At 39.7% G+C, this 20,024-nt stretch overlaps 2 protein-coding genes across 4 annotated transcripts; one reads left to right on the top strand and one right to left on the bottom strand.

The window, feature by feature from the left end:
* Positions 1–985: 985 nt before the first annotated feature.
* wdr43 (WD repeat domain 43) lies at positions 986–14,314 on the bottom strand. The gene is made up of 18 exons (XM_086095013.1): positions 14,047–14,314; positions 12,978–13,112; positions 12,391–12,512; positions 11,282–11,402; positions 10,982–11,100; positions 10,794–10,896; positions 10,592–10,656; positions 9,110–9,269; positions 8,835–8,921; positions 8,090–8,203; positions 7,773–7,925; positions 7,459–7,545; positions 7,347–7,378; positions 5,094–5,157; positions 4,728–4,841; positions 4,429–4,498; positions 2,060–2,118; positions 986–1,922 (listed from the first exon to the last, which is right to left on the bottom strand). Exons 1-18 carry the CDS (start codon positions 14,251–14,253, stop codon positions 1,782–1,784), a joined length of 1,953 nt encoding a protein of 650 aa, XP_085951139.1. The 5' UTR covers positions 14,254–14,314; the 3' UTR covers positions 986–1,781.
* A 61-nt stretch (positions 14,315–14,375) lies between these two features.
* Positions 14,376–19,876, top strand: trmt61b (tRNA methyltransferase 61B). 3 transcript variants are annotated; one of them, XM_086095015.1, is made up of 8 exons: positions 14,376–14,506; positions 14,795–15,509; positions 17,174–17,276; positions 18,519–18,709; positions 18,785–18,876; positions 19,325–19,527; positions 19,595–19,669; positions 19,755–19,876. In XM_086095015.1, the coding sequence occupies exons 2-8, from the start codon at positions 14,805–14,807 to the stop codon at positions 19,787–19,789; spliced, it is 1,404 nt and encodes a 467-aa protein (XP_085951141.1). In that variant the 5' UTR covers positions 14,376–14,506; positions 14,795–14,804; the 3' UTR covers positions 19,790–19,876. The 3 variants fall into 3 exon arrangements, with proteins under 3 accessions (XP_085951141.1, XP_085951142.1, XP_085951140.1); XM_086095016.1 differs by lacking the exon at positions 14,376–14,506 and having other exon boundaries at positions 14,530–14,798; positions 15,009–15,509; XM_086095014.1 differs by lacking the exon at positions 14,376–14,506 and having other exon boundaries at positions 14,530–15,509.
* The last annotated feature ends 148 nt before the right edge of the window (positions 19,877–20,024 follow it).

Here is a 20,024-nt window from a genome sequence, read left to right as displayed (position 1 = left end):
AGCTCGTGTCCGACCAATATAAACATCAATCCAGAAAACTTGTCAGCTGACACATTTTTGTTGACATCAACCAATGACGTCACATCTTTGACTTGCTTCTAGTGATGGGAAAACGAAGCTTCATAAAGAACTTGCGATATATTTATTTACTCCTCTAGAGGGTGCTATAGGTTTTAAGATAATTGATTACATTTCCACTGCATCTTTAAACCAAGGGTTCCCTTTAGAGGATTAAAAAAATATATATCACAAGTGGTTCATGAAGCTTCATTTGTCCAACACTACCTGTATCAAATCAACGTTCTTTGGCTCAATTATTTATCACAATAGGTTTATTTGAAGTGGGGAGGTCTAATTAATAAACACTATACTCTTTGCAATTTTTCAGTTCCAAAGACTTCAAATTTAGTCACAGACGGTCCTGACTAGGGGTGTGTGACGTCACAAGGAAAACAAATCTCAAAAAGGCGTCACATTTTGAGATAAATATTAACAAGAAACAATTGTGTAAAATGTTTAATACACCAGCAGCATTTAGGTACAAGTTGTAGTAAATCAAATCAATTCAATGTTATGCTCCTTCCTAACCGCGCATGTGGACACTAGGGGACGTCAGTAAGCCTATATTTGAAATGGTGTTGGGTTAGGGGTGGGGTGGACAGAACGGCTTGTAGATGTACACTATTATGAAGCAAAGACTTTGGAAGAAATAAAAAAAAAAAGGCAATTGCGAGTTGCAACAATTACTGCGTACTACTTGCAAGTTGCAACAATTATTGCCTACTATAACTTGATATACACACTTGAAATGGCACTTGTAGGCCTTTTGTGCCGCATTGGGAAACCTGTTACAGTCATGTAAATTATATCCCTATATTAAGGTATTAGTTATACAAATGTTTACATCATTTATTTTCCTCTCATTTTAAGTCTAATATTTAATGGGCCAACCAAGGAACCGTGTCATGCAAAAAAACAAAAAAAAAACAGTCTGTTGATCAATTTTATTCTTCCATTTACCACCAGGTTTTGGTTTTGAGACAGCGGATATCAGAACATGTCCTGATATGACTGACTTTTAAAAATGAGAAAACTGTAAAACTGGAAATAAAGAAAAGCCTTCAGAAGACTTGACTTACAGAAGTTCCTTTAATCTCAAGGACCTCTGCGGGATAGTTGTTAAAGGAAAGAGCTCATACAAACACTTAATGTACATACAGATTTACATTTGTTGTGTAGGGACAAAATGTATGGTCTTACTGAGTCCACCTCTGGATCAAACAGTATTCTGTACATAAAAAGCCTACATCCGAGCGCCATGAACCAGGCACAAATTGGCAAGTGTGGTTATAGTTAACCAATAAGGTGCCAACTTGTCTACTGCACAGCAGAACAATATGCTGTCGTATAGATTGCAGGATGACAGAACAGTAAAAACACTGACTAACCTGGAAACGGCTCCAAATTATTTTTATCAGTCATTTATAACCTCATCTGACCACAATGAACTGTGGGTGCAGACTTAAAAGAAAAAAAAAGAAAAAAGGTGGCCAGTATTAACTTAATGATGCATAATGTGTTGCCCCCCTCAGGGTGGCAGCCTTCTGACTGTAAAAGACAGTGCCGAAGGTTTAACATAAGATGGACGCCAAACTGTTCTAATTACATCACGTCCCTCGTTTGTGTAAAACAACACCCTTTTTTTCATAATAAAATCAAAAAGCATGAAACTAAAATGAAAGTACATATAACTCTTTCAGGTCTATTTTGTGTTTGACTTGTCATTCTTCTTCACTCTCATTATCGTGCTCCATGTTCTCCTCCCCGTTCGCTTTGGAATCTGTTCTGCTGTCAGGATCCTCTTCATCCTGCTCAATTTGCTCTTTCTTGTCTTCTTCCATCAACTCGTCCTCCTCCCAATTCTAATGATGAATAATAAACACCAAGTAAGAGTCACATATTCAAGCAAGAAACTGTTGTTAATGGTAGTCATTAACAAAACTGCATTGTTAATTGTAAACATTCACATGAAGGACTACCAAGTCTTGTCAAAACTTACGTCTGAGTCTTCATCCGCAAGACCTTCAGCACCAGAGGCCTCGTCTTCGTCTGAAGATTCTATTATAGGCAAGAGGAGGGGAACAATTTTAAGAATGGACGCTTATGTCTATTCAGAAGAAACATCTGTGCCCCTATTCAGAGAAGTCTCAAAAAAAAAAATCCCCCTTGAATATATTCAAGGTACCACACCAAAACGGAATTACTCATTGCAAACAAATCATACCCTTTCACAAAGTTGCATCTTGGTTAAATCATTTTGTTACACATTGAACTAAAATACAAATTTAACCAAACAAGTTGGAATGTTGTGTAAAATGTGTATATAAAAACAAAAATTAACCACTTAACACAATCAACCAACATTCAACGGACAATGCAATAGACATTTTATTTTACTATTAGAATGAAGCCTAATAGCCAATCGGAATAAGAATGCTCCATATAAACACCTCAATCAGAATGAAAACTGAATCTGATTGCAATTTCAATCGGATTCACAGGGGCGGGTTATGACAATCCGAACAAGCGTCCTGTAAACAGCTCAAGTCGGAATGGCAAAGCTGCGTCCGGTATGCGCAAGCACTGTCTTAGCGTAATTGTGTCATGTCGTCATTTCCGCCCATTAAAATGGCGGCATCTTGACAAGAGCTCGTCCGCGAGGAGAGAACTTGTTTTAAAGTACTTGGAATGTGTTTTTATCAAGATGTTGCTTCAATAAAAGTGTCACAACTACTGTGCTAAATGTCGAATGATCCGCCCGTCTCAGCTGCCGCGGGGCTGATCTGAATAACGGAGCGGAACGGCAGATCGTAATGGATCACGTCGCATGTAAACAGGTGACCACAAATCTTCAATTGGAATGATTTCAATCGAAATGACAAAAAAAGTCTCCATGTAAACATGGCTAGTGACCACAAAAGCCTGAGACAGTTGCAAAATGTTGTTAGACACCTCTTTGGAACATTCATCAGGTGAACAGGCCAATTCCAATCAAGCGAGTGTCAAGGCTGGATCGACAAGGAGCATCTCACAAAGGTTAACTCGGTCACAAGCAAGGATGGAGTGAGACCAATTAGCCTGAACTACGGGATGTTCTGATCCAATTTCTTTGCACTTGATTTTGCCTCCCAATATTATACCTCAGCAATGCATCAAGGACATTTAACGACCATATGTGTATGGCTATGGCCGGGCGCTCATTCGCTATTTCCAGTTGCGCGTGAAGAACTGAAGGGGTAGCGAGACCGACTTTAGCGCAAGTAACGTAAACTGTCACTCTATTTCCGGTTAAGTATGACGGGAGCCAACGTTTAACAGCCGAGCATGCGAGACACCAGCCGGGCAGCAGACCGATTGGATATTGACAGCGCGGGCGCATTGGTTTTCGCACGCGTAGAGTGACGTCACAGACAGTCAAACCCGTTTCTGAGTGTTTCGAGCTGATTAGACAGACAAATCTTGTCCAAGTCGGATATGAAACTACCTCCCGCATGTGGTTTCAATCCGTCCTGCAAAAATCGGATTTTATGTGCTTTGTGACTGTTCAGACTACAAAAGAGCCATCCACTTTCAAACTGGATGGGCTAAAAATCGGATTTGCGCTGCCAGTCTGAACAAGTCATTGGCCTCTCCAATGATCTTCAAAGAGGTGCTTTGTAAATGATTTCTGCAAGCAGCCAATTATATTGCAACAGTAGTTTACCTGCTTTGGAGTGCCATCAAAAAGGAAAATAAATGCTTATTACTGGTGACGGGTATTTTTAGAGGTAATTGAAACCTTGACTTTTTAAAACCACGGTTAACAGTTGAACTGGTTATCAACCCACGCCTACTCCATGAAGTATCACGCTTGCCCCATTAGGAAATCATGGTCTAATAAGCATCTGCTTGATACTTCACTGAGTTTTACACAGGACAGTAATATATCAAAAATAATAACAATAAATGACCAGAGCAGGGCCTTGTTCTGCTGAAAAGACAAGAATGCTACTGTTCAGGTTGCCGGGCAACAGGGCTAACGTTGGCATGAAGTGCACACCAAAAAACATTTGTGTGAGGAGCAACGTTGCCTACATAAACCTTTAAAACTCTTCAAAAAAAAGAGTGTACAAATAAGAAAGCAGTCAGGTAGTGCAGCCATTTAAACTAAGAAACACTATGACCTCTTAAAAAGGTAGAATTCAACGTAGTCAACACTTAAATTAGGTGATACACCTGCTGCTACCTTCACCCAATCGTTCACTTTGACAGTGAGGACCAGCAGGATTTGTGGCAAATTAAGTAATTATTACTTCAAATATATTAAACGTAAGAAATCAAGTTTGAACAAAAATAAGCAGAAACGCAAAAATAAGTACAAGCCCTTACCCTCTTCATACACCAGCTTTGCTGTGTGGTCAACATCAGATACCTTGTTGCTGTTAGTATTTGTCGCCACCTGGTGGTAAAAAAAACAAAAGTGTTAAGTTTTTATGGACAAGTCACACAAAGACTGCAAGACATTGGGAAGCCATGATCATTTGGTTTTAGGGGCACACTATACTGACATGGAAAAGCGTACACATGCTCCAACCAATGTTTTTACATAGAAAAGTGTTCTGATCAGAATAACTGTGAAGTGGCAAGGATACGATGCTGTACTTTGCCATGAATTTGCTGAAGCTGACCTGAGTCACGAGGAGGTGCAACTTCCCATGTAGCTTGGTCAGTTTGTGGAACATCTTCACTCTGCTCTCGATCATGTGATAAAGCACTCCCAGCTGGGAAACTAGGTCAGGTAGCTGTTGGATATACCACACAATTACTCTGGTTTGCAGTGGAAACCAAAAACAGGGCACCACCAAACAAGCACTTGAACGAAACTGTCATTATTAACCAGAATGAATGTAGCTTTTATCTACCTTTCAAAATACATGTAATACTGAATTGTATTCAAACATTGAGAATGGTGAATTTTCCGAGTGGCAGTACCACTTAAGTGTAACATTTTAGAATGAATGCCAGAGCTCCAAATGAGGAACAGCTTGACTCACCGAAGACAGGTATGATGTGTGGTGCATTAGCACTGCTTTGAGCCACCGCACCATCAGAACTGCCCTGATAGAAGGAGGGGGGGAAAAATGGTTAAAATGAATTCTTTTATTACATTTCTATTCTGCTTTTCCTGCTCACAGCCACAGGGGACTTGCCACAAGTCAATCACCAACTGAATGTGAATTAAACACGAGTAGGTAGGATTTCAGACTATGCCAGCTTCACGCTAGTTTTGTGAATTGCCCACATCACCATTAGTGCTAAAGTGATTAACACAAACCTTTATTAAGTTTTTGTGAACACAAAAAAACAATCATTATATTGTAAGGCAGGATCATAAAGAGGATCAAATTTGGGATGCAAAATTTCCGAGTTGTCAAAATAAATGTAAATGCAAAATCGATTCAAAAGCATTATAATGAACATTGCAATTACCCACACGATCCAACACCATTAAGGATACATTTTTGTTTCACAAAGTTATCACACTATGGAATCCAATACAAGAGAGTTCAATTAAATGGTCTGTGTGACAAAAGATATTAAGCTCTGATTGACATTGTTAGTTGAGTTAATCATGTAGTTTATTGTTGTGGATAGGGATGCACGATAATGCTATTTTCAACCGATACCAATAAACCAATAATTTTGAAAGTGCCAATGCCACAAGTAAACCGATAATTGTTTGCTAAAATAACTTGAATACAAATATACTTTCGAGTTCTACTATAAGTCTCACATGTACAAATACATTAAAGCAACATGAAGCTGAATTTTATTGATATCCCTGCTTCAAAGACAACTAGTAACCCATTTTGAGTTTGCCAAAACAAAACTGTCATGTTTAAAAAATGCAACAAAAAACTGCGAGGGTAACATGTTGGGAAGACACAGTAAAGAAAGCCCACATGTTGCCATGATGCAGCATCTTCTGTCAACACGAGGTCCGTTGTGCGCATTATGATGTCACAAACATGCGACACTACCATAGGAGATGGGAGGGGTTGAGGAGTCGGGCACAAATTGAGCCACAACAATAACAGATGGACCAAGGTGGCAAATCTATTATTAGCGGGGGTATTATTTGGTCTGGGCGATGTGATATTGTTTGATAATTGCCGATAATTATCAGCCACCGATATTATCGTGCATTCCTAGTTGTGGATGTTGTTTGCAAGGGTTTACAACTCAGAGTCCCTCCAGGTCGATGAATACTGTTATGGAAAATAATTATTTAGCACGCATCAGAATGACATGTTTATACTTTGTTGTGGACATCTGTATTTTCTCAAACAATGGGCTTTTCACTTCTTGTAATGAAGCAATAACGGAACTGATAAGCCTGCTTGTCACAGACCGCTTGCTTTCCTGTTTAGCTGACCCTCCCATTCCTCCTCCCAAAATCTAACCAGGCTGCATAAAGAATCATCCTTTGATAATTTACTGCACACTCTCTCACATATCACTCCTGCCTGTAAGACTTGCGCATAGTTGAAGCTTCAAATATAAAGAAAAATCTTGCCTAACTGCTGAAAATTCCACCAAATTACCTATTCACACTTGTCACCATCCTGCGCACTCCCATTTCCCATCCACGAACGCCAAACACGATTTGGTTGACGAATCGGCTCGGTTTTAGTTGACCCTTTTCACAAATATTTTCTTGTCCCAAGTAAATATTGAACATGTTGCGACGAGAAAATGCATTAAAAGTATCGACGAGCATTTAACAAACCCTGGCGGGAGGACCCATTCCCTTCCTCCGCAAACAGTCGCCTCTCAGTGGGGGAGACACTGCAACTGTACTTGGTCATAATATTTTGGCTATTTCAAAACACACTGGCCAAATTGTTGGCACCCTTCTTTTGGATGAATGTTGCTATTTTTGATAGGCTGCATAAATCTAAAAGTAAAACAGCTGCTTGTGTGCCATTTGTTATCAAATTGACAGTATAATGTATAGGCAGAATATTTGGTACAACTCTTGTATCATATATTGTGCAAGTAGTCGGACTGTTGTGGTTGGTCAACATATTCACACAAAGTTACTCAAAATGATCATTTCACTTCATGACATAGCCAAGAGTTTAGTCAGACTGTTTTGTGTGTGGGACTTCAGATAATGTTTTTAAAGACAACATTCCACCTATAGCATTTTTCAAGAACCCACAGGAACTCATTAGAATAAAATAAAAAAATAAAAAATTGGCTCATAATATAGTGCGTCTAAAAAAACAGATGCTTGTACTTACGTGAAAGGGTGGCCCTGGAGCCTCTTGGTAATCTATAAGGAAAATGCTTACTTAATCAGTGGTGACAAATATATGGGCTAGTGTCACTTGCAGAATATGAACTGACACTCACCTCTTCCACCAATGGTAAAACAGCAGGGAGGGGTATCCGAGAAACAGTTTTCTTTATTACCATATCTTTACGAGTTTGAAAAACTTTCTGTGAAAGCAAATGGAAAAAGACTGATGAAAAGAGTTGGAGAAATAACTAATTCTTCGATGCAATGTGATGGAGAAGGGTATGATTCACAATCAATTAATGGATGTTGACAATCGATTACTCAAAGCAAATGAAAAAGTGGAACCGAGAAAAATTATACGGTGCAAACAAACATGATGACGTCCTACCTCTGGTAGACACACAGCATCTCATTAAGGAATACTTACATTTAGGATGTTGCTGTCGCTGCTCTCAAGGCCCTGCACCAGCAACACTGCAAAATTGTCTGTCTGTAAAGAAGGCGTCCCTTTAGGAGCCCCCTTTTCGGTGGAAGCTGTAGACTGCAGATCAATTTCACCAAGACGCTCAGCTATTGACATCTGAAGAAGGAACAGGAACTTAAATGAGGAGATGCGCCTATAAATTCAGTGAGTGTGTCTCAATACAATCACATGAGTGTTAAGGTTGTACTTTCTCTGGAGGCAAAGATAGATAAAATGTGACATTTTGGAAGCTGTTATTCGTGATCAGGTACACAACAAACCTCTTTGGAGTCTGCGTCTTTCTTCCTTTTCTCTGTTGCCTTAACTGGGGCTTGATGACCAGGAAGTCCAGGAACAAGCACTTTGCTCTTGGCATTGACGATTGGGGTTTTCACCTGTGCATGACATAAGAGAAGCATGTCCATCATATACACGCAGACAGTCAATTATTCAAGCACTTTACAGTGCATTGAAAATTGCTTCTTACCCATTAACAACATATTCTGCCACCTTACAACCAGAAACTTTTTTTTAAATTAGATTTTATGTGAAATGGAACATCAACTATACATTTAACATTTTTAATAAAAGTTTGAAAATGCTGTGTGCTTTTATATTCAGCCCCCAGCATTGCTGCAATTATAACTACAAGTCGTTTGGGGTCCGGGATTTTTTTTCTCCCGTTCTTTGCAAAATAGTTCAAGGGTAGTCAGACTGAGTGGGCAACATCCGTGAAAAGCAATTTTCAAGGCTTTTCACAAATGCTCTATGGGATTTCGGTCTGTACTTTGTGCCATTCTACCATGAATATTCTTTGATCTAATCCATTCCATTGTGGCTTTTCTTTATGTTCAGGGTCATTGTTTTGTATTGCTATTGCTTTCAATAGGTGCAAACAAGATCAGGATCTACAAGGAAAACTTGTCTAGACAATGCCCACAGAGTAAGAGAGCACAATTATGTAGTGATACATCTGACAGGACACTGAAACGTAGAATGTAGGAATGTAAAATCCAAGATGGCTACCTTGGAAACAGTAGATGCGATGGAAAGGGACAACGTGGTCTGAATATTCCGTGTCAAACAAACGTGCCTATCAGCTGTGTTAATATCCTGCAGAGGAAAAAGAAAGAAAGAAAGAAAAAGTTATGGTAAGGTCATTAAGAATTCAGATCAATACACTTTACACTGTTTAATTGACTATGATTAGACACGTGAAGCCAAAAATTAATATGACTCCAGACATCTTTTCGGCTATAAAACAGTTGACTATGCAATGAAGCAACAGCCTGCGCGCTTACCACCCTCTCTATTACAGGCTGTAGATAGTTGCCATAAGCCAGCATCACAGTCCGCGACTCAGCGCTCAGGGCAGCTGCGAGGAGGGGGATCGGCATTGGGGAATCTTTCGTGTCCGACATCTGCACCGTGCATGAAGGTGACAGGGGCTTCTTGCAGGGCCTGCGATGACAGTTGGACTCATCATATTCACAAGCTAAGACGCATTACAAATACATAGGTTAAAATTAAGGAGTATATTCATTATAGGGATGTTCGATAACACTGATACCAGTATGAGTACTCTCAAGCCACAACAATAACATCACACCGATTTCCAAGGGAGCACTCTGCCTCACGCAACACTTTTACGCTCAGTTATGTTATTAGGGCGTCGGAGTGAATTTCCAAATTTTCACTGGATTGACGATGCTAGCATGTCATAGAAAGGCAATGCTGTGACTTCTACAGTGTGATTCCACCTGGAGGTGCTAAATCAGTCACACAACCTCTTTGGCGAAATACAATCTTATTACAAGTGTTGTACTGAAGCAACTGGTCGTTAATTTTAATTTTATTTTATTTTTTCATTATTTTTAGCAAAGTTAAGCCACTATTAAAGTCTGCATACAGCCTACGCATGTGTATTCTGTTGTCGGCACATGCGGCTTTGAACTAGGGCTGTCACAAATGAATCTTTTTGTAATCGATAATCCTATCAATTGTTCCATCGATTACTCGAGTAATGTAAGTGGCGAGGAGGACTTATTTGATGTGGCAATTTTTTTTCTGGTATAAGCAGCCTTCGTGAGTATTCGATAGCTTGAAATAAAGCTGGTAATGATAATGATACCTGACATCAATAAAGTAACATTACAGCTACACTCTGTACATTGTACAATATTGATTGTCAGGCGATAAAAGGGGACTTCTGCAAAACCTCAAGACAATTTTCTCCCCCAACCCAAACCATTATTGAGTATTTCATTTATTTAACAGGATTCACCCAGAAAATAGTGAATATAACAACTAATGTGAGGCCCAAACATGAGTTAAGGTCAATTAGTATTGCCAGGATTCCTACAACTTTAAGTGAAATAAAAACTTTTAAAGACTTTTTGATTCCATTTGAAATTAAATGTAAGACCACCTTCACAATATTAAGAGTCCCAACTAAAACCACATCACTGTTTCTTCAGCTCCCCTGTTGTGATTGCACGAAACTACCACAAGAGGCATTCAGTGACTTTGCTTTTTTCCCCCTTCAAGAATGCTTATTTATTTTGAGTTTTGAGACTTTACATTCATAAAATCTTACTTATGTGTTAAATTTGTTAATGCCAATTAAGGTTTTGTTCCTAGATTCATTGATTCAATGCCTTTGAAGGCTTTTAAGGATATGCAGGAACCTTGATTGCAGTCTAGCACTAAAACATGTAAACATATTTTAATATTGCATTACAAAGGTTAATAATGTAGTTAAGTTGAATGCATTCGGGGCTTACCCATTAAGAAAGTGCTCAAAGAGATGGAGCTGTCCATCTTTACACACCACTGCTAGCCTCACAGCCTGTCAAGGGGGAGAGAACCAAGACTTTTGAGTTTGTCTACATAGATTTGCATCTAAACATCCCATTGCACATCACATCTAATCAGACAATGTATTTTTTGAAGTTTTAATAATATATACTCAGTAACTTCTCTGACCTGTTCCTTGCTTTTGGATGTGACTAGATCAATATGTTGAGGCTCATCCGTCAGTACGAATGACACCACCGAGTTCTTGTCCTTGCCATCTTCTCGTACTTGCCTGCATTGAAATTATCTTAAGTCAGTACCACAGCACAATATAGTGTCGAGTCAAGTAATGTATAGTTCACAGTCTGTGTACACACCATACACTGAGCAGTCGATTGTGAGCAGCACCAGACAGAAAATAGAGACCGCTGCTGTCAGGTGGTCGTGTGGTGGCAAAGCGGAGGGTCGTCACAGCTGAGGAGTGGCCGGTGAATTTCTGCAACGGGAGAAAAGTAGACAAATGCTAGGTGACAACTGTGTTTAATTGGTATAATAAAACATTTGTTCATAGCTGGAAATGTATTAGTAGGTAACACGGCTGCCTAGTTCAAATTCTTACATCATTTTAGTTGATCGCTCTCATATGTACACGTGGATACAAAGTTGGCAAAACTCACCCTGTAAACCTCCTTGGTGTCCAAGTCCCACATCTTGATGGTCTGCCCAGCAGAAAGCAGCAGTTTACCATCCGGGCTCACACACAAACTGGTCACTGCAGCACGGTCTGCCTTCCACTTGCTGTAAACAACAATTTTACTTGCACTTCTTAGATGTTCATTTGCTCACCTACTAGTCTGCTTCAAAGCCCCCATAACACTACACGACAGCCGTTTTGCAATCACCAAAAGCTTTTGGCAGTTACAGACAAAAGGCACAATTAAAAGGAAATCTAACAATAGCAATTAGACAACTCAATTTTTGAATCTTTTGAATGCAGCATACAAACACTATGTAGAATTGTTGCTCTGCAAGGACTATGGCTTCAAATTTATTTGAAGTTGCATGTCAAGCCAACTGAGCCAGAGTCCTGTAGAGCAGCGTTTCCCAACCTTTACTGAGCCAAGGCCCATACTTCTCATGGGAGAAAAATATCACTGCACATCACTTAGCAAAATGATTCACAAAAAGTGGAAACCTGTGTTAATTATGTACCTTCTGTCATCTAGTGGTGGTCTACATGATTTGCATGGTTAAATTAACAAAACAAAATAAAAATCCATAGAAAAGAAAAAGTATTTAATCCAAATAGCTGACATTGGATAACTTCCTGTGGCATACCCTACAGCAAAGGTGGGCAAACTTGGTCCTCGAGGGCCGGAGTCCTGCAGGTTTTGGAGGTTTCCCTTTTCCAACACAAGCTGATTCCAATCAACAGGATCGTTATCAGGGTTATGCAGAGCTTGCTGATGAGCTGATCATATATTAGCTGTGTTGGAGAAGGGAAACATCCAAAACCTGCAGGACTACGGCCCTTGAGGACCGAGTGTACCCACGCCTGCCTTACAGCATTGATTCCCAACCAGAGTACTGATACTATCGTGAACATTGTTTCAATACAAAATACAGTACAAAAACAGACAATTAATGTAGTTTGGTATTTAAAATGGCATTTCTGTAATACATTTGGTTAGGAAGTGTGCAGTCCTATGTGGGCCTCCCAGTAGCGCTGATGAAAAATTATGGCCACCTCCAACTTTTAAGTTGCACATCCCTATATTAGACTGACCTCCGTGTCTTGCCTGTCTGCAGGTCCCATTCCACAATGTTTGTGTCATCCGAGCCACTATACAATAAACTATCTTCAGGGTGCCAGTGAACGCAGTTCACTCCTCCACTATGGCCTCCATCCTGAAAGGACAAATGATAAGAGTTTGATAAAAGGCAACATTTAACAACAATTGGAAGGGTGGATGCAGGAAATGGATGGATGGGTGGGACACTAAGCGTGTGCCAATATAAGGGAGCTTCTTGTTGAAACACGTGGCTAATAAGTTCAATGGTAGAAGTTCTCCAAAAGGTGAAATCACTATTACAAACTGTGGACTAAATGGAATGACTGGAAATTGGGACAGGGAAAGAATCTATTCACACCGGTGCAAACAGTAAATGTGCAGATTTTTAAAAAATTAATATTGTTGGATATTTTCTTTTGTTACTGACAAACATCTGATCCACACTTCAGCCTATTTATCAGTAATATAGTGAAATTGAGTGGAGTGAATATTTACTTTACAAGACATCTAATTTCAGGTTAATCAGGTCAAGTTAGTCTGGAACCATGGATCACACATGGAAGTTCCGTTTGAAACTCACCAGCGTACAGTGCAGAGCTCCCTTAGCTGTACTGTAAATGAGCACTGTGCCTGCCACCGTACCCATCGCCAACAGGTCTGCCTTTTCCTCCAGCTGCCCTGCCTCTGATTTCCTCTTTTTCCTCTGAGGACCATCCTGAAAAACATGTCACATTAAGCTACATCAATGTAAGAAAAACAGTTGCATTAATGTGCTAGGCATTAATAAATATGGAGGTTTGTCTTGGATCAATAAAAACGCTACGGTTGAGGTGATGCCAAACCAGCAAGGTAACGGCAACATCATTATTCAAGAAATGTTTCGTAATTCTGGGCTAGGTTTATATCAACTATAGCATGTTTCCGAATTTCAAAAGAGCATAAGAGAGCAAGCAGTTCAACTCGCGATATTGAGCACATAACTCCAACGTGGAAGGTGAATATGACAATCGCACAAGCAACTCACTTAAGATTGTCTTTTACGAACCATAGTAAATTCGCGCAAAGCAATTCGACGCCATATGACGACACGTATACAACTAATAATGTCGATAACCACAGACCGTTACATTATTTTTAATGATTTATTTATTTAAGCTACTGAAATTTTTACGATGGTGCAAGAGTTTTTGAAGCCTCCTGTCAATAATGGCATGTAAGCACTTACAAAGCGATACTTTGAATTACCCCCCAAAATAACTGTGTATGTACCATATTCAATAATATCAAATACTATTTAGCTTTGGTAGTTATATTGTTGAGGAAATCTAGTAATTGCATAGCGCTAAAATGTTAGACACAGTTCACTTTCTCGACACAAGCCCATGTGGTACTAACATGTGCGTTTTGTGCAGCTGTTGAAAGCTAGCAGTCAGCTAACGTGGCTATTCGGCTAAGTCTCAGACACGAACACGAAAAACGTCTATGAGGCAAGTAGGATGTTGTTGCGAGATCATCACGCGCTTTTTGTTGCAAACATCGACACTGATTCTGTAATGCTGTAATTGTATGACAGGGTTGTAGACGATCGAGTTTAGGCCGCGCTAGCCCATTTAGCTAACTGCAGGGAATACCATAGCACCCTCACGTACCTTGACTGTCCGGCATGGTCCCCAATGTATGCATGTACAAGTGGCACTCAAATGAGCAGAAGGCACGTATTCCTTGTGAAGTGTTTTACTGTCTGTGTTCCAAATTCGAAGTCTTCCATCCTGGGCACACACTGCCAGGTACTGGCGTGATTTGGGTGAAAAAACGCAAGGTAGCGGCAGCGAAAAGCTGCTTTTGCCGTCCGCCATTTCTGAAAGCGCTTGTGTCTGCGTGCGTGGTTTCCACGAACCACGTGTGAATGGTTGTGCACATGCGCAGTAACTCGGCAGGGTGCGCCCAAGATTGATTGGCTACCACTTTACTTCCTTCCTTCTTTATCTTTAGATGTATTAATCAAATTATCTGAGCGCCTCACACACAACACATAATGGTAAAGGGTATATACAATTGTTGGATAGGTGAATGAACTCATTGCGTACCTAAATTCTGAGATGAGAACAGGTAGGAGAGGCTTTCGCTCTGTCGTGGATTTATGACGTCATCTATGTGCGTTTTCAAGCATGGCGACCTTCTCAAACACAAGAATGCTTTACAGTGATGCTACTCATCAAATTGTTTACTTAATCTCTAATAATTTGATATTTTAGCAAGGTACGTCGTTTAAAGATGTTTTATTGATCCAGTCTTTTAGGCGAGAGCAAATTCATTTAATGCCTTCTAGTTTTTATATTAAAATATTTTTGACGTGATGACAACACTGAAGCCTTGTGCCGGACTTCTTGTGTCCAGGCTGGTACGTATGCACACATCCCTGCTAGGACACCACAGAACGAGATACGTTTCCGTAAACTTTTCAACAGGCTATGTGAAATTTAGCAATGATGACAACGATATCTCAAAAACAAAACAACTGGACACCAAGCTGATAACTAGACAATCGCTGCTGTCCTCCAGGAAGAGATCTTTGTCTCCCCTCGAAAGGATAAGTACCCTGCTTCCACAGGATACATTGAGCCCTGAGGTGATGCAGCTGAGAGAACAGAACCAGCCACATGAAGAGATAATGGAAATATCTATGCAAGAGCAGAGTCCCAAACAGCAGCAAAATCCTGGTTTCGACACAAAAGAAGAAGCATCTTTGAAAGATTCTAATTCAGACACCTGCAATGATGTGGCTGCACAGGTGTACACATCAGAATCCCGGTTTAATGGAACACAATGGATGCCGCCCACTCTCCCAAGAAAAAACACACTTGCATATGGTGAGCAGCTTGTAGCCGAGTATCATAGAAAAGAGAATGTGAAGTTCAAGAAGATGTTCCAGCTCCAAAGGGGAACTCGCCTGATCAGCAGCTGGGGGACTATCCTGCATGATGATATAGCTGGGGAGCCTGCAGGTCACTTCCAGAGAACAAGCGGAGGGGTCCCAATCTTCATACGACGTGCCAGTTTGGATGATTATGTGTTGTATATGAAGAGGGGCTCAGCTATCACCTACCCAAAGGTATACACAGCAATTGCAAAATACAGTGTGTTACTTTTTGTTCCCATTATACCAGTGGACACAATGGTGCCACCCCACCATTTAGGATTCACCTTGCATCGGACACAAATTAAATCAAATAAAAATCAAGTGCTAAAATATATATTTTGTGGCCCTAACTTTTTTTTTTTTAGATGAGCAGGATAAATAGTTGTGTATACTGTAGTTACTGATTAGTAAAATTATTTCCTTTAGGAGGTGCAACAATTAAAATATTAATCCACAACTAATCGATTATCAAATTAATCGGTAATTATTTTTGTTGATTGATGGATAGTTTAGATATCTTTTATTTAATTTCTCAACAGTAAGTGGACAAATTCTCTTTGTTTTTAACCAAAATAAAACAATTGGTTTACAACGGTCAACATTTCCCACATATTTTCCTTGCATTACAGATCAAGCCAGTATCATAATTTATGCGTGTGCACTGTCTACCAAAAAAATATACACTGACTTAACCCTTCATATGCAGTATATAAAAAATGAGTGCTGTGCATTAACCAAACCTAGTAAATTATATTGGTCATAGATTACTCAAACTGCTAGGCTAACTTGATGTGGTTTATGGTTTTCATAGACATAAACAGCTACCAATAGTTTTAACTGCTTTCTGTGGGTTGATGTTTACATCACTTTGTTACTGATGATGATGATAATAATAATAATGATGATATTCTGTATAAGATTTGTAATTGTTGCAGTGTTTCCCACACCATGTTAATACTTGGGCGGGCCACCCAAGTAAACTGGCTGCCACCCAATAAGGTTTCAAGAAAATGTAATAAAAATACATTTAAAAAAAGAATAAAAATCGCAACCATATATACCGCATGTAATGTTAGTTCGCTGTCATTCACTTCTTGTTCTTGAGGCTCGATGAGACGCAAGTAAGACAACTGAGAAACCCTCATTCCCTCACCCCGCCCATGTGACAGAATTTGAGCGTATTTGCAAACAGTGGGGAAATATTGTCACACTAATGGGGTATATGCCATGGAGGAGGCGGGACTTCCGACTTCCTGTTTTTCACTCATCAGCTTTGTTTCCGTTTCCTGTTTGCGATGTGTGGGCCGCGTCTCATTTCTTGCGCTTCCACCTTTGTTCCCCTCGGTTGCGCGTTCCCGTAGACGGGTGCGAGTGTGTAGCGCATTAGTGTGTCTGTCTCTGTTGTCCGGAGCATTTCAGAGAGTTGTGATGCCTTGTGTGCTCCCGCCTATGGGCAGGAGTGCGCAGTTGGGGGGCGCAGGGGTTGGAACGCGGCCATCAGTGGCCGGAAACGACGCTGATGTGTGGAAGTCAGAAGTCCGTGGCATCTACCTCATTAGACTCAAACAACAAAATACTTCAGTGGTGCAGCAAAATACTAGTTTGAAGCCATATTTGGTGGCCATATTTATGATACTAGGTTATGGTATGTTCTTTTAATTTGTATTTTTTTTTTAATTGTCTTGTGTAAATATTTGATATGATTTATTGATGGCTCAGTTTTTTATATCTTAAAACCCTGAAATTTGAACATGGTTGTGTGTAGACATTTAATATACAGTACACTGCATTTACAGATGATGTTTTGCCTTTAAATTGCAGCTCACAGATTGCTGTAATCTGCTTCTATCACTCAGGACGCCAGTGCTATTCTGATGATGATGGATGTCACAGAGGGAGACTGTGTGCTGGAGTCAGGCTCTGGGTCTGGGGCTATGACCTTGTTTTTGTCTCGGGCAGGTATGCACCCACCATTCACTCATTATTTTTAGGATAACATACCTATAGATAGATTAGGGTAACCAAACTATTTTGCTTGGAAAATGTCCGCTTTTTTACATCCTGTCCGGTTGTCTGTTTATTGTTTTGTTTTAATAAATTCATGAAAATGTCCTTTTTACATTGCGTAAGATGGGAGGTGGAGTGCACCAGCCCCCCTGCTCCCTCCATGGTGGAAGAAAAAAAAATGTTGGGCTTAGAACATTATGGCGTTATTTTTTTCCATTTGTAATTCTACCCACGCTGCATAAAAAATGTTCCCTTTTCCAACATTAATGAACACATCAGCCTATTAAATCACTCGCTAACAATGTAAATCAAACAAATTGTTATCTTAGCAAGTCTAAGTGTACTGGAATGGCCACCAAGTGCATTCTCTCATGTCCGAGTGCAGTCAAAGTTTGGTACGATACTTTGGCTCTCTCTAGTGGTACACTAAAGAATCACATGCACAAGTACAGTTAGATCAAAATAATTTAGATCAAGTTATTTTATCTCAATTCAAACAGTGTAGCTGATATATTCCTTAAGCACACATAAACATACTTTTCAGAATGCTGATTTCTACATGATTTCTGTATTGAGTTTTTGATTAGTTCAATCAAAATGTACCTATCAAATACCTTGAGTTAGTGAATTTGCAGTTTTGACTAGCTGTAATATATAACCATCAACATTGTATTTCAAAAAAGAAAAGTTTTAACTGTGAAAAGTGAATCTAAATCTTACAATATTGTAGAAAATAGTTAAAATCTATTTAAGAAACTCAAAGCAAAACTCGTAAAATAAGATTTTTTTTTAATTATGCGCTTGTACAATTCTATTTACCCTTTTAGTGCAATACATTTGGTTTTAATCCTTAATTAACTGTTTGTTTTTAGACCTTTATATTAGTACAATTTATATTTAACATAATCAATGGCGGTCAATCGGCATCAAGGGGTTGAGTAAAAGTATTTTTTATTTCCGTATATTTTAGTGCAGTGTAATTTCAAATTGCGGATTATTACAATGGATTTACTATACAGTAATATTAATATACTTTTTAGGAATAAAACTTGTTTTTGATGAATACACTGTACAGTATTTTAATATTGGTCATGATTGGTAGTTCTTGAGAGCAAAGTATTTTTTAGGTGGCATTTGGTATGAAATGTTTGAGTACCACTGTCCTAAAAAAAAAAATCCTCCAATTTTCCTCAGTGGGCTCCAGGGGCAGTGTGCTGAGCATTGACGTCAGAGAGGATCACCTCAGCAGAGCTATGCTAAACTACAAGCGCTGGAGGGCCTCATGGAAAGCGCGTGAAAGGGAGGAGTGGCCTGATAACATTGAGTTCCATAAAGCTGACCTTTGTACGGCTTCATCTCTTCTCGCCTGCCGGGCGTTCGATGCGGTCAGTGTTAAGGGCTAAAAGCCGCAGCAGTGTTTTCGTAGCAACGCTTTACTGATTGGATTATGTCTATTGCAGGTTGCTCTTGATCTGATACACCCACAGCTTGTTTTGCCCACTGTGATTCCACATCTGCACCCTGGAGCTGTATGTACCGTCTACCTCGCCAAGTATGTACTGTGTTCCTCAAAGCGTGAGACAATCGCAGGGAACATACGACAAACACAATGCAGTCACATTCACACCCAAGTCTTCATTTTTGGGAATGTGGGAGGATGCTAGAGTACCTGAAGAAAACCACAAACCCACCACGATGGACCCCCTGGTTTCTATTAGCCAAATTCAGTGATTCTTAACCTTGTTTGATTGAGGTACTGAACCCCACCAGTTTCCTATGTGCATTCACCGAACCCTTCTTTATTGAAAAATAAAATGTGACCACTGGCCTAATTGTATAGACAGTATCACAACATTTCAGTTTTGTTTATCCTCTATCAATTTTCACCTTGTTAGTCACTTGTAGCTGTTACTATCTGCATATGCCTCAGACATTTTGTACACAGGGCACACTTTGTTTACGTTTTTCTGTTCCTGAACCTCCCACCCTCCCTCCCTCAGTATAACACAAGTGACTGACCTGCTAGAAGGCCTTCGATGCTCAGCGCTTCCTTTGCTGTGTGAACGCATCTTCGAGATTCCGGTCCGAGACTGGATTGTTAGTCCTGCCGTTCAAAAGGATGGGCAGTATTGCTCCAGAAAAGCGTTGATCGTCAATGATGCCCCGAAGGAAGAGGAGACCACTTCAGATGAGGCTGAACAAGGTGACTTTGCCATGTTTGCTTCTCATGAAATTCACTATTAGTTGCAATTTATACTACCTGTATGCAGTTCCGGAGGAACATCCAGCCTTTGGGAGTATCCCGTACATTGCCAGACCTCACCCACATCAGTTAAGCCACACAGGTTAGATTATTTTAACACAATTTAAATTTTATGTTTATTGTATTTATCAGTTGTTTTTAAACAAGCGTTTGTCTTATATTTCCAGCATTCCTGGTGAAGCTGAGGAAGTTCGTGAGATAGCTGCCCGTGCTCAGCCTGATGGAGAAGATAGTACGCGATTTTTGGTATTAAATGTAAAGTGTAAAATAAAGAACAAGTCTAAATGCTTTTGGTGTCTTTGATTATTGTAACATTATGTCAAACTATCTAGATAAAAATAAAAAATAAAGCAAAAATACCTTTTTTATATTGTCTTTCAAGAGAATGGAGGGAAAAAAAGGTCAACTAAAAACACATTGTTCACACACTTGGCAAG

Source organism: Leptonotus elevatus, chromosome 14 (genome assembly GCF_054856555.1).
Source record: "Leptonotus elevatus isolate MCC_2025b chromosome 14, RoL_Lele_1.0, whole genome shotgun sequence".
Classification (NCBI taxonomy): Eukaryota; Metazoa; Chordata; class Actinopteri; order Syngnathiformes; family Syngnathidae; genus Leptonotus; species Leptonotus elevatus.
Note: the sequence above shows the minus strand (reverse complement) of the source record. Positions and strands in the feature narration are given on the sequence as shown.